Source organism: Nyctereutes procyonoides, unplaced genomic scaffold (assembly GCF_905146905.1).
Source record: "Nyctereutes procyonoides isolate TBG_1078 unplaced genomic scaffold, NYPRO_anot_genome, whole genome shotgun sequence".
Classification (NCBI taxonomy): domain Eukaryota; kingdom Metazoa; phylum Chordata; class Mammalia; order Carnivora; family Canidae; genus Nyctereutes; species Nyctereutes procyonoides.
The window spans coordinates 26330862-26345516 of NW_026575024.1; the positions used below are offsets into that span (position 1 = coordinate 26330862).

At 48.7% G+C, this 14655-nt stretch overlaps 1 protein-coding gene across 3 annotated transcripts; it reads left to right on the plus strand.

Moving 5' to 3' along the window:
- The first annotated feature begins 9 nt into the window (after window positions 1-9).
- PLAGL2 (PLAG1 like zinc finger 2) lies at window positions 10-14307 on the plus strand. Of its 3 annotated transcripts, none has more exons than XM_055344943.1 (3): window positions 10-159; window positions 5764-6137; window positions 9182-14307. In XM_055344943.1, the coding sequence occupies exons 2-3, from the start codon at window positions 5878-5880 to the stop codon at window positions 10410-10412; spliced, it is 1491 nt and encodes a 496-aa protein (XP_055200918.1). In that variant the 5' UTR covers window positions 10-159; window positions 5764-5877; the 3' UTR covers window positions 10413-14307. The 3 variants fall into 3 exon arrangements, with proteins under 3 accessions (XP_055200918.1, XP_055200932.1, XP_055200925.1); XM_055344950.1 differs by lacking the exon at window positions 10-159 and adding an exon at window positions 2023-3225; XM_055344957.1 differs by lacking the exon at window positions 5764-6137.
- The last annotated feature ends 348 nt before the right edge of the window (window positions 14308-14655 follow it).

A 14655-nucleotide genomic window follows, 5' to 3' on the forward strand; every position in this document is an offset into this window, starting at 1 on the left:
AGAGAGCCCGCGGCACCGCCCCCTCCACGGCCCGAGCGCCCGCTCGCGCGGCTCCCACAATGCACCGCACAATGGCCCGACCGCCGCCACTACCGGGGCCTGAGCGGGCCTGGCGGAGCCCGAGCGCGGCCCTGCCCGCAGCGCGGGGCCCCGAGCGCGGTGAGTGCCGGCGAGGGCCCCGGGGGACGGCGGGGAGCGGGGCGGGAGGCCGTCTCGCTGCGCCCGCGCGCCCGGCACCCGGCGCGGCGGCGCCTCTCCTCTCGGGCCCCACGGCGCGGTCGCCCGCACCCCCGACCGGGGGCCCCCTCCACGCCAGTTCGGACCCAGATAGGCCCCGGGGTGACGAAATCTCTCCGCGGACCCGATACCTGGTCGGGGGACCGGAAGAAACCCCAGTGGCCCCCTCCCTACCGAGGCCTGGAGACTCCCCCCGAGGGTCCCCTACTCTTGAACCCCCAGGCTCCCTGGAGACCCAGATAACGCGCTGCTGACCTTACCAGGGACCCGGGTCTGGGGGACGCAGATAAGCTGCACCTGCTCCCTCCCCTCAGACACGCCTACCGGACCCACATAACCCCTTTTCCTGCTCCAAATACTCGGCTTTTTACTCTCCGTTTCGTTTCCCAGAACCACATAACCCATTTTGAGGCTTCCGTCAAATACCTGGCTCTGGAGAACCCCAATAAGCTCTACCTATGATTCCCTCCTCAGTCACCATACTCCCAAACCTTAGATATCATCCATCTGGTTATGCTTTTGAGACCATTAATACTCAGAGAATTCACTTCTAATTATCTTCAATCCCTGGAATCCTCCAGCCTTTATAATCCCCCATCTCTTTCTGTTTGGGGCGGGGGGGGGGGGAGGTCCCTTAGAGATTCAGTTAACTTGCTAATGATTCTTTATCATACTTTCCCTTCCTTCCCATCCCTGAGACCTCCTCCAGACTTCTACCTGAATCTCTGTCCCTTCTCTGGCAGGCGTCCACTCCCATCTCTCCCAGCTCCAGGGGAATAGAATATTTTCCACCATACAGTGGAGTGATCTGAAAGCTGCCAGAGGAGCCTGGTTATTCCCTGAAAAATCGCAGGCTATGGCCCCAGCTTGGTGGGGGGAAAGGGACCTGTAAGGTGGAAGATGAGGGGACAACTGGTGTGGGGAGTTGGTGCTTTCACCTGCAAGAGTAGCCTGTCTCCTGGCTTGTATGTTTTTCCACCTGTTAGTTTGGGACTGTGATAGAGTCTGGCCTTGGATTTCTAGCCCTGCCCCCCACAATGAGGCCACTCGTCGGGGGGGGGGGGGAGTCCTTAGGGGTGTCCAACCAGGCTTCCTTGTAATGAGAATGGGGCTGTAGTGAGTTGCAGCCATTTACTCAAGGCCTCCTCAGGAGTGGGAGGCAGCGGGAATGGGAGGAAAGAGTGAATCAAAGGGACTGCAAAGAGGGCCCATCTACAGTGACAGAAGAACTAGCAGCCCGAGAGTAAATCCAACCCCTGTTAATCCTGTTTGATGTCCCTTGGAATGATGCAAGTCATTGAGGCTCTCAGGCCTCCCTGTAATTTAATTCTCCCACCACTGGAGTGTGTGTGAGGGAGGGAGGGAGGCGGGCAGCTCTTCCCATTCCCCCCTTTCCTTCTCACTTTTTTCCAGCCAGTCAGTGTGTCATTTGGATTTGTTTCTGGTGCTCAGGTCAAGACCTGGTTTTTTTTTGTTGTTTTTTTTTTTCCCCCTCTCTCAGTCTATTTATAATTTCCCAGTTGCTATTTTGGGTTCTGCTTAAGGGAAGATTCTGTCCACCCTAAGGAACGTTCCAGGGTGTGTTCCCGGGTGTGTTTCCTCCTCGGCAGGTGTTGAATTGAGTTCTTCAGATCCCCAAGTAGCTCTTGGGCTGGAGGGATAAAAGCTATTTTAGGGTAGTCACTGAAGTGGAGCTGTTAATCCTCCATGGGTCTCTCTCGTTAAGAACACTTAGGGATTAACCCTTTCCTTGCTGCACGGGGGCTGCTCCTCCACAGTTTTGGGAAGGTTAGGAGAGTTTCCTGCTGGCAGCAGCAGGTTAGATGGGAACGTGCAACTCAATACAAAGGCAAAGATAATAGCTGCCTTTTGTTGGGTACTTACAGCAAGCCAAGCCCTATGCTGAGCCCTTTGCATACCTGACTAAAATAATCCTCACAACAAGCCTGTGAGGTAAGTATTTTTAGCTTTACAGATGAGGAAACAGGCTAATAATGGAGAAAGAACACAGTTTCTATAGAGATGATGTAACACCATAAAAACTATAGTTTCGTCAGAGGGCAGCAGGCCATCATGGCACACAGCAGGACAGAGAGACTAGGGAGCTATTTGTCTCCTTTCAGCTTCCAGAGAGGGTCTTTGAGAGTTTTTAGAAAGCATTTGTGTTTGGGGTACAGAGCCTTAGTAACGTAATAGAAGAGATTCCTAAAGTGAGAGAACCGCAGCCCAGGATGTGGTGCGGGAGGAAGGGAGCGCAGGGGGCACTGGTTAGAGGGGATGTGCTGCGGCTTGACTGTGAGGGAAAAGGGGAAGGCTGCATTCTGGGGAGATGTTGTGAAGGGAAGGAAGCTCACACGGAGGGCTGAGAAGTGACATTAAAGGGGGAAAAAAAAAAGAAGTACTACTCAGGCCCTGTGCGGAAAAGAGGCAGACACAGTATATAGACCCGGGAGACGGCTCTGCATGTACTCACACACTTTATGTCAGGTACTTCATCCTCCATGAGACTGTTCTAGGTAAGGAGTAAATCTTTGTTTTAGGAATTGAAACTGAGATTCAGAGAAACACAGTAACCTGCCCCTGGTTTCACAGCCAGTAAGTGGCAGCCCTCCTGATAGCAAGTCCAAGGTTCTTTCCACACTACCTCCCTCTTCAGATCAGGCGCCAGAAGGAATCTTTGGATGAAAATATACCAAGTTATACCAGTAACTGGGAGGGATTGATTGTGTTTGTTTTATGGGAACAGGTTCTGTCAGCTTCTCTACAGTTGTTAAGGTTAGAGTGTGAGACCAGAAAAGCGGCTTTGAAAGAGAAGCAGAATTCTTTCAGTTTTGCCCAGGAAGAAGTCTGAAGGAGAGAGGCCCAGGAATTTTCCTGGAGGAGAGGAGTTTGCAGACAAAGGACAGAGGGAGAGAGACTAGATTCCCAAAGGGCTCCTAAGGTAACACTGGAAGCTTTGGTTATCCAGCAGCCTGTTGGTGACTCTAGGTAAGGACTTCCGCTGTGCCTTTTTAAAAGGGTAGGGGTAGGGCAGCCTGGATGGCTCAGCGGTTTAGCGCCGCCTTCAGTCCAGGGCTTGATCCTGGAGACCTGGGATCAAGTTCCCCGTTGGGCTCCCTGCGTGGAGCCTGCTTCTCCCTTTGCCTGTGTCTCTGCCTCTCTCTCTTCTCTCTCTCTCTGTCTGTCTCTGTCTCTATGAATAAATAAATAAAATCTTTAAAAAAAAAGATAAAAAAAACCCAAAAGGGTAGGGGGAATAGGATCAGGGTGTTGGCTGTTTCCTTTTAAAGCCATAGATCCATTAAAAGCAGATCAAGGAAGGCACATGGCTGCCTCCCCCTTTGATTCTCTCAGTACGACCTCGTGAGCTCTCCTTAGCCACCACCGGCTTCTTTCCTAGAAGCCCATTACTCACTCTTTCAGAAGCAGCATACTAAACTGCTGTGTCTTGTTTGTGCTTGTTCAGGAGAACAGAAGAGGTGGACGTGTGGGAGGTAGGGGACGTACTGTTCTCTTTCTGAGTTTGTGTGGAATTTCCAGGGCTAGGCTTCCCTCTCACGTTGGCCAGAGTGATGGGACTTGCTTCCCTCCGGCTGCGCTTCCTAGCTTTCCAGAGGCTGAGGTGCATGATTCTGGGTAACAAGGGGGAGTAGAATTTGACTTTGAGGGTAGGGGAAATTCCCTCCAAACTAGATGTTCAAACTCGTGCTCGCTCTCTACCCAATTCCAAGGTTCGTAGTAATCACTGGTATTATAAACAGGTAATTCCACCCTTGAGAAGGAAGGACTTAAACCATGAAAGGCAGATGTCAGAGGCCTTTGAGATTTATTGTGAAGCAGGCAGGTACGCCACGATGACTCAAAGGCTCAAGTGGGACTAGTTTTTAGTGCTGCCCACCCCTCCCCAGCATGTGACTCATGCAAAACGCAGCCACCTTTGTGCAGATCTTTCTAGGCAAATCTCCACTCGTGATGGGGAAATGTTTATCATATTACATTGCAATGTTTCTTCAACAAGAGGAGTGGTTCCTGAACAGGACGTAGCTCACGTTAATGATGAGCAAAGCTCTCTGGGGCATGAACCCGCTGATCCCATCATCTCGTTCACGGCCAGTCTGTTGGATGAATGGTCACTGTAAGCAGCAGGTGCTAATGAGCTGAGCAAGCATTCTGTGGCACACAACTGTTTGTGTGGTTGGAGCCCTCCCCAGATTCTCGTGGACAATCCCGAGATACCCTCTTTGCTCCCTTCACATGGAAAAGCCTCATGACCAGATTTTGGCATGACCTCTTCAAAAGGAATCCCCCCCCCCCCCGTTGTGGCAAGTTGCTTTGCAGTTGGTAATCTATGATGAGTTTGTGAGTGTGAATATGGATCTGTTGTCCCCCTTTGAGAGTCCATACAGTAACTCCCATCCTCTCTTCCTTTGAGTTGATGTCAAGAAAAACAGCTCTGTCATCTTTGCTCTAGTTTTCCCCCTTCTCACAGCCCTCCCCTCCCCCTGCCTCAACAAGAGAAAGGATCAGACTTCAAGATATTGGCTCCCCACTTTGGAAGGGCTGTGACCCCAGATTAAACCAGAACTTTCTGAGCATAACTTAGCCTTGCATCAACTTGCATTCAATGATTAATTTACCCATATAAAAGAAAGTTGAGAGGCCTTTTCTAGATGCTAAGTGTGTGGAAACGAAAGAACTGTGATCTGACCCTTCAAAGAATCAGAGTTTGCTGGAGTTCTAATGCAAGTATGCTATGTGCTCGTAATGGAGAAATTAAATACATATGTGCTACAAGGGTCTGTGGAAGGGACCGCTCAGCACCTGGGGTGTTGGACAGGCTTTGCTAAAGAAGCAGGGAGACCCAGAGAGGTGATGGCGGGTAGGATGGGACCAGTCTTCATTTAGGAGAAATGCGAGTCTGCTGTTGCCTCCTTAGGCAGAACTACTCATTGATGCTCTGCTGAGAAACACATCTGGCTCCCGGGACTGACTTTCCAGGGTGTAAATTCCTAAGCAAAGGCTTCTTCCTTCCCTGTTGCCTTTTGGGCATTTTATTGCTCTTTAGCACCTCCATGAGGAGGAGAATTATGGAAAGTAGTGGGTGAGGAGGAGGTAGGGTAAAGAGGAGGAGGAGGAGCTGCTATCTCTAAGTTTAGTGGAAAGGATATAAAAGTGAACTTGGAAGAGAATAGTTGGAGTTCAGGGCTTTTACTTCCTCAAATTATCTTGTTTACTATTACTAGATAGTACTAGTAATAATGGTTACCATTAAACATTTAGTAGGTGCCCAGTTTTCTGCTGAATGCTCTCTATTCATTATCTCGTTTAATCCTCAAACCATCCTTACTATTTAGGAGTTTATTAAGCCCATTTTGTAAATGAGATAGCTCAGGGAAGTAAGTAATTGGCTGAAAGTCACATGGCTTTGAAATAGAAGGGCTGGGATTGGAATGGGATCTGTCTGCCTCCAGAGCCCATGTTTTCATGGTATTGGGCTCCCTAACACCAGGTGTTCTGATGTTTCAGGTGAAGAGATTGTTTTCTGAAGGCTGCGTTGGAGGCTGTGACAGAGCAGAGAGCCCGTGTGGAGCTGATGGGGAGGCTTTCTGAATAACATGGCCCTTCGCCATTAGTCTTGCCATGACCACATTTTTCACCAGCGTCCCCCCCTGGATTCAAGATGCAAAGCAGGAGGAGGAAGTGGGCTGGAAACTAGTTCCCAGGCCTCGGGGCCGGGAGGCGGAGAGTCAAGTGAAGTGCCAATGTGAAATCTCGGGGACGCCCTTCTCAAATGGGGAGAAGCTGAGGCCTCACAGCCTCCCCCATCCAGAGCAGAGACCGTATAGCTGCCCTCAGCTACACTGTGGCAAGGCTTTTGCCTCCAAGTACAAGCTATATAGGTAGGTGACACTCCCATATTTCTTATTGCCCTGAGGTTCCCAGAGGACAAAGCCAAAATGACTCCACTGAGTATGAGGTTTTATCTGTGACAGAGGAGTGCAGAGGAGTGGAGGTTAATTGGCCCGTCAGTGTATCCTGAACACTAACCATTTGAAGTCACTCACTAAAAACTAATGCTGATATTTGTATTCAGACATTAGACTCTGATGGGGAAGTAATCAGTCAGTCATGAACAATCCAGATTGAACAATTTTGTCAATACTGCTTTCCCCACCTTTGTCAGGTAATGGTGAGAATAGTCAGGAATCGGTCTTAGAACTTTAGAAAGGAAAAAAAAAAAAAAAGAACTTTAGAAAGAAAAGGAGTCCCTCTGGTCCAGTCTTTCAATTTTATTTTATTTTTTTAAGATTTTATTTATTTATTTGAGGGGGAAAGAGAGAGAGTACTAGTGAGGGGCAGAGAGGGAGCCTGATACGAGGCTCCATCAGATCATGACCTGAGCCAAAGACAGATACTGAAACAACTGAACCACCTAGGCACCCCCCATCTGTAAATTTTAAGGTGGAGGCTCAGAGTGGGGAAGTAATTTACCCAGGTTCACATAGTTTCTTTGGTCCTACAGTGCCTCATCTTCTTAATGAGCCTGCTACTCACGTGATTACTTCTGTCTCTGTAGAATCCCTGGTGTCCTCTGGTTCAGCAGCTGCTCTGGAACTTGTAAGCCCAGGAGCCCCATATAAAGTGAAATGGATGTGAAGGTCCTGGTGTAAAGTAGATATAGCAGAACAGCTTGGAAGTGCAGGGGCCTGCTCAGATTTTATCCTTGCCTTTCCATCAGAGGAACAAGAACATGCCCCTTATAAATGAGATAGACTACCCGATGCACACCGCTTCATCCGTTCATCTAGCCAGCGCTGATTTATTGAGCTCCTGCTACGTACCAGGCACAGTATTGAGTGCCAGGGATAGAGTAGTGAGCCAGGCAGATGGGAGTTGTTGGCCCACCTTGATAAGATACTACTATCTTAGTAGTGGGGACAGATAGCAAGTAGGTAAGTAAACAAACAAGTTGGGCAGCCCTGGTGGCGCAGCGGTTTAGCACCGCCTGCAGCTCAGGGTGTGATCCTGGAGACCCTGGATCGAGTCCCGCGTCGGGCTCTCTGCATGGAGCCTGCTTCTCCCTCTGCCTGTGTCTCTGCCTCTCTCTCTCTCTCTGTGTCTCTATGAATAAATAAAATCTTAAAAAAAACAAAAAACAAAAAACAAAACAAAACAAAAAAAACAACAAGTTGACCACAGAAAGCCTTAGTTCCTTGTCTGGAAAACAGTTGATAGGAAGAAACTAAAACAGGTAACAGGGTAGTGTGTGACCGGGATTGTCCTTATGACAGTTCTGTAGTCCTCAGGAATGCTTTAATTCTGTGTGCTCCCGTGTCTTAGGTGGACTCCAGTGGGGCCATCCTCTTAGACTTTCTTAGTACAATCTGGGTGTCCATGGGAGGCTGCAAGAAAGGTCCTGGTCTGGGGGCGGGCAGGAGCCCCAACTCCATCTGTAGTCACTGTGTGAGCTTTGGCGAGTTACTAAATCTCTTAAGGTCTTGGTTTCCTCACTTGCAAAATGAAGGAACTGGACTGTGGATCACTCAACACCTCCCTCTCATACATTATCATGTCTGTTATATCACAGGAGTTCCACAGTAACTCAGGTTTGAGCATTCACAAACGTAGCATGATGGTAATGGCTGTGTTTGATGCCTTCCAGGTAGGAAGGATCACTGCGTGCTGTAGTGGAGACATTGGTGGCATACCTAAGTGAATTCAGGTTTCAAAAAGGACTGTGTTCAAATTCAGCCTCTGCCACTTACTGACTGGTGGGTGGGGCTGTCCTGTGCTTGGGACTCTTGTGGAGAACAAGGTTAATGACAGTTCACACAGGGCCTGGTAAATGGTGGGTCCTCAAAGTCTTGCTAAGTGTCTGTGGAGTTCCAGATTATAACTCCTGGACTCTGAGCTGCTGTCCTTCAAGATGGGAGCAGGTAAACCAAGGGACACTGAGGTGGTATACCATGGGAACAGTTTTTTATATTGTTGCTGGTTTATATGGCAAATACTTCAAATAATACAAATAGGCATTCAGTGAAGAATGAATTGTCCTCGTGTTGGAAGCTACCATTCTCCTTCCCAGAGGTGTCCAGTGGCGTCAGTTTCTTGTGTATTCTTGCTAAGACATTGAAACATGTACTCCCTTCCCTTTTTGTTTTCACAAGGGATTGTATTACACACTATACTAAACTTCCTTTTTTGACTTAGCCTCTTATATTTTGGGATTCTCAGATCAGGAAGTTTAGATATATTTCATTTTTCTTTTATTGTGTCATTTTAAATTTTTTAAATATAATTTTTTGAAAAGGAAATACATTCACGTACATCAAAAATTCACAAGGTACCAAAAGGTATACAATGAAATTCTCCATCACACCCATAAATTTTCTATCTCTTCTCCCCATAGGCAACCAATGTTGTTAGTTTCTTGTATATCCTTCCAGAAATCTTTTTGAGCAAACCTACATCTATTTTCCCTCTTTTCCTATACATAGTACCATTTTGAGACACTGTTCTGTCACTGTTCTGTCCCATTGCTTTTTCCCACTGCATATATCTTAAGAGCTTATTCCCTTTATATGTTCCCCAACATACAAAGCTGCCTTACTTTTTAAAACAAAGTTGAGTCATTTTATGAACTTACCATAATTTATTTCACCAGTTGTTAGTGGTGAATGTTGATGGACATATAGATTGTTCCTGATTTTTAACTACTACAAACAGTGCTGCAAAGACTAGGAGTACATGTGTGATTTTGCAGGTGGGTGAGGACACCTAGAGAATCTAGATCCTGACTGGCATAGTATCCTTTTGTGTTCCAGCACATGGCTCAACCATAATTTTTTAATCTAGTTCCCTGTTAATGGACACCTCGGTTGTCTGGCCAGCCCTTGTGATCTCCCTTCTTTATTTCTCCTCTATCCTCCATCCCTACCCCCAGGCACATGGCCACCCACTCAGCCCAGAAACCCCACCAGTGTATGTACTGTGATAAGATGTTTCATCGCAAGGACCATCTGCGGAATCACCTGCAGACCCATGACCCCAACAAAGAGGCCCTTCACTGTTCTGAGTGCGGTAAGAATTACAATACGAAGCTAGGCTACCGGCGCCACCTGGCTATGCATGCCGCCAGCAGCGGTGACCTCAGCTGTAAGGTGTGCCTGCAGACCTTTGAGAGTACCCAGGCCCTACTAGAGCACCTGAAGGCCCACTCACGCCGAGTAGCAGGCGGTGCCAAGGAGAAGAAGCACCCCTGTGACCACTGTGACCGGCGGTTCTATACTCGAAAGGATGTGCGGCGGCACCTGGTGGTGCACACAGGCCGGAAGGACTTCCTATGCCAGTACTGTGCCCAGCGGTTTGGCCGCAAGGACCACCTGACACGTCACGTCAAGAAGAGCCACTCGCAGGAGCTACTCAAAATCAAGACAGAGCCAGTGGACATGTTAGGCCTACTCAGCTGCAGCTCCACAGTTAGTGTGAAGGAAGAGCTGAGCCCTGTACTGTGCATGGCCTCTCGGGACGTGATGGGGGCCAAGGCCTTCCCTGGCATGTTGCCCATGGGCATGTATGGTGCCCACATCCCTACCATGCCCAGCACAGGCATGCCACACTCCCTGGTGCACAACACGTTGCCCATGGGTATGAGCTACCCTCTGGAATCCTCACCAATCTCTTCCCCAGCTCAGCTTCCTCCAAAATACCAGCTTGGATCTACCTCATACTTGCCTGACAAATTGCCCAAAGTGGAGGTGGATAGTTTTTTGGCGGAGCTTCCTGGAAGCCTGTCTCTCTCGTCCGCTGAACCCCAGCCCGCCTCACCTCAGCCGGCGGCAGCTGCGGCCCTCCTAGATGAAGCACTGCTCACCAAGAGCCCCGCCAACCTCTCTGAGGCCCTCTGCGCTGCTAATGTGGACTTCTCCCACTTACTGGGCTTTCTTCCACTCAATCTACCCCCATGTAACCCGCCTGGGGCCACAGGAGGCCTGGTCATGGGCTACTCCCAGGCCGAGGCACAGCCCTTGCTCACCACTTTGCAAGCTCAGCCTCAAGACTCCCCAGGAGCTGGGGGACCACTGAACTTTGGACCTCTGCACTCCTTGCCTCCTGTCTTCACCTCTGGCCTGAGCACCACCACCCTGCCTCGTTTCCACCAGGCATTCCAGTAGCCCCAAGGAGGCCCTCAGTCCAGTCTTAGGCTCTGTCAGGGAGCCTCTGTACCCACCCTATCTGCATCCCTCATGAAGGCAGCTGAGCTTTCAGAGCTGGGTTCAAAAAGAAAAAATTCCAGTATCTGTATGGAGCACTTGGTTTGGGGGTTCAGGCTCCAGGATCAGTTCCAGGAGGAACCTTGAGCCCCAGCCCCCATGAAAAGATCTCATACCATAGAACTTCAGGTATTTTTACTTTTACTTTTTTGATCTGAATCGGGAGCCACACTTAGCCCTCTCCCCCTCCAAAGTGTCAGAACCTCCTTCTCTTCAGAGAAGGAAGCGACTCTTGGAGACATAGAGGGTGTCACTTTGGATGACCTCGAGAGAAATAGCCCAAGAAGCCCGCCTTCTGGTCCCAACCTGCAGACCCCACAGCAGTTGGTCAGGCCCTGCTGCAGAGAGAGGGTCACTTGGCTCCATCGCCTGCTTCCAGCCAGTGGGCAGGAGAGAGGGCCTCTTCTTCCCACCACCCCATCCCTCCTGTACCAACACCTCCATTTCCAGTCAGTGTTGTCCAGCAACGGTACCGTTTACACAGTCGTCTCAGACACACCATTCACCTCCCTTGCCAAACTGTTAGCCTTAGAATGATTGCAGTGAACATTGTTTACACGTCGTGAATCCATTCCCACCAGTCCATTCCAGTTGGCACCAGCCGGAACCATTTGGTACCTGGTGTTAACTGGAGCCCTGTTTACAAGGCGGAGTCGGGTCTCGCTGACTTCTCTTCACTTGAGGTCACATTTTTCCCCTGTGGGGAAATAAACTGACTTTGGACTGCTTCAGTCTCTGCCATCTTCCATGACTGTGTCTGTTCCTGCCTTCCTCGGCAGTGTCCACAAGACAGGCAAGAAGACTGGAGCCGTTTTCTCACAGGTCTGCAATTTTGTTTTTCTCCAAGTACATCATGACCCCTCCCCCTCCTCTTGAACTGGAGAGGGGAAGAAATGAAAGGCATGCCCGTTTCTATCACCCCCATTCCCCAATCCCTACCCCAAACATCATGAACTGTTGTCAGTCTTGGAAGGAGGAACTCGGGTCCTAAGCTGGTGTGGATAGCAAAGAAGAGGGTGTGAAACCCTGATTTGTCTCTCTCCTACTTGTTCCTTTTCCAGGAAGTTGTGGAATTGTTGGAAGAAGAGTTTTCAGGAAGTTAGGGCTGGGCAGATAGTTGAGTCCTAACCTATGGGTACGTCATTGGCTCCCATACATACCTTTTCTCTTATCCGCAGTATCCCTGTCTCTCCACTTTGCAGTTACTGTGGACTCTAGGCCACTGTGCATAGGCCTCTCTGCTCTCCATCAAAGAAATTCCACCTTCCTCTTGTGCCCCCTCCCCCAACTTGCCCCCAATACTTAGGGCTTCTTGCAACAGATGATTCATTTTCTTCTGGCTTGTGGTGCTTCTTGCCACAGACAGCACAGCCCTTGCCCTGCTGAACCCCATCTCTGCTTCATTCCTCAGTTCTGCATGGGCTTTGCTCTTCCCATTCACAAAGGGAGGCCGCTCAGGGACCACCAATGTGGGACCCTCCTGAGACACCTCCACTCTGATTCAGAAACACACTTCTACCTCTTTACTGTTAACTCCTGCAAACGCAGCCAGTAGTTTGGGGGCACTTTTAGCAGTGCCTCATGCTGGCTTCTCCACTAGGGTTTCAGGACAAACTACCAAGGAACTGCCTCAGCCTCCTCCCAGTCCGCCTACTCCCCCTTCTAGAAATCACTTTGCTTTATCATCCGGAACTGAGCAGTTCCAAGATCCAGGCTTCTACTTCAGCCCAGCCAGTACTCTTTGAGGTGAAAGCCTTAAAATGTAGCTCCCTGGCCCTTGATTGGAAGCAATGTGGCATGAACAAGCATGTTTTGATTTAGGCAGGGTAGCTTGGGATACCTTTAAAAAGAAACAAAACAAACCAGATATAAATATGTCTGGCAAGGTTAGATTCAGACTAGGTGATTTGCTTCTAAAAATTAGTTTCAGTGAGTCCCAGGGACTAACTAAGGTTTATTTTTAAAAGCGTCCGCCTTGGTACGCAGCCACCTCCTGCATGCTGTGCATGTTACTGGGACTCGTATTACAGGAAATGGTACGTGAGGGTCCAAGCAGGACTCCATGCTGCCATCCTCCTTATTGCCTCTGGTCCGCATCACTAGACCCAGCAGCTCTTCACCTGCTCCCTGCCACCTTCCCTGCACCTGTCGTTTATAGAGGCAAGTGGGTCTCTGGCCACAGAGTACAAAGTCTCAGGCTTAGAGGAGTCCACTCTTCCCTGCCTCCCCTTTCCTGTCCGCCCTTGAATTCTCTCACCCATTAGTGATGCTGGGAAACTCCTAGAACAGGCAGAGCAACTATTTAAAGGCTTATAACTGGGGCCTTGCCCCCCCCCCTTTCCACCCCTCCTTCCCTCTTCCTTCAGTGCCCTCACCACACACAAGGAATTTTCCTATCACTGTGAACTTTGCTGGTACAGAGGAACATCTGCCTTCACCTGTTTTTGGACCATAGCCACCCATCCGCTTCTTAAACTTCCCTTCCCCAAATTAAAAAGAAAAAAAAAAGAAAAGAAAAAAGCCTTATTGGCCTGGTTGTTCAAAGGAGAAGAACAGCTTTATCCTACACTCAGTACCAAACCCACTTCAGTACCTTTACTGAGGCCATGAGAGCCTGAGGGGTGTCTGCCCAGGACAGGAGCCATGGCATGTGGCGGAGACCAAACAGGGACCAGGAAAAAGGGGTGATGTTCCCTTTCCCCACCACCTCCTCCAACCTCTGTCAATGATGAACCACCCTGAAGGGGGTGGGGGGAGGCAGGCACCTCCCATCCTGCACATAGCTGGTCAAGGCGGAGTGCAGTCCTGGGGGCTAGAGGATGACCTAACCCAGCTGTGTCAGCTCAAAGGATCTGTGCACATTTTAAAAGAGGGGAGAGGTGGGAAAAGGAGCACCAATGAGTTCCCCCCCCCAACCTTTTACAAATGGCATTTAATGGAAATCCGGGAAGCAGGTGTGATTACTTTTTTGCTCGTAGATATTGTCCTAAGTTGAAATTCTTCCACTACCCTAAGCCTCCTCTAGTAGTCTGAATCCCTTTCCCCCTTTCTTTTTGGTAGCTGTTTTCCCCATTCCCTCTACTTCCCCCTCTTATCTAGGAGCTGTTGTTAAGCACGATTTTTTTTAACAGTTTATATTGTACAGGATCAATATTTTGCTTTTTAACAAGGATATTTATGTAATAAGAAACTTTGCCTTAGGCAGGTGTTGGCCAGAAAAGTCCAGATTCCTCTGGGACCCCACCCTGGCCTCTCCTGGAGCTCTGAACCTGCTGTGGAAGGAATTGGCTATGACCTTCACCACTGGAGAGTAAGGTCTAAGGCAAGGGAAGGGGTGTTCTGGTTCTAACAGGAGGAGGATTCACCATGATAATCTAGTGCCTTTGTGGAGGGGTTTGGAAGAAGCATTCCAGCCCAATTTCTTTAGATGCAAGCTTACTTATGTGGCTGCCTCCACTGAATATTCGGCACCAGAACTCCTGAAACACCACTTCTCATTTGCCTCCCTCCCTCCCAGTGATCAAGGCTTTGGGGCCACTCTTTCGTAACGCCAGATTATTTAAAGAGAGAAAAATACAAGACAAAAACCTTCTAGCACTTTGTAAACACAGTGAATAACCTCTTGGAGTATTTTTGGCTTTATATAAAACAAGGTTTTTAATTGTAAAATATAAGTGCCATTAGAAAATGCACAGGGCGTATCTTTGTTAAAGTAGATTTTTCAATGTTTTACAGAATTACATTTTCAAAAAAAGTTTTTATAATGAAGTTGTTTATTAAAAACTTCTGAATGATGTGTTTGGAAGTTGTGAACCTGTCTGATTGGGAAAGGGTTGGAGAGAGCCTGAGGAAGAACTTGAAACTCCAGACATCTAGCCTCCAAAGGGATGGTGAGTATAGGGCCAACAGTAACAATCCTTCACATTAGTACCTACAAACTTTGTACTTTGAAATGAAAGATCTTAATAGGATGTCTTTGAGGTAAGTGGCATCATATTATCACTTAAACTTGGATGTAAGGGTCAGGAAAATCAAATTGGCTTAATGAAATTTCATATAACTAAAAATGCCAGATGTAGTGCAGTTTTTAGAATTGGTTCAGCCCCTCAAACGTGGTTGGCCTTAGCAGTCCTATCTTTCATGG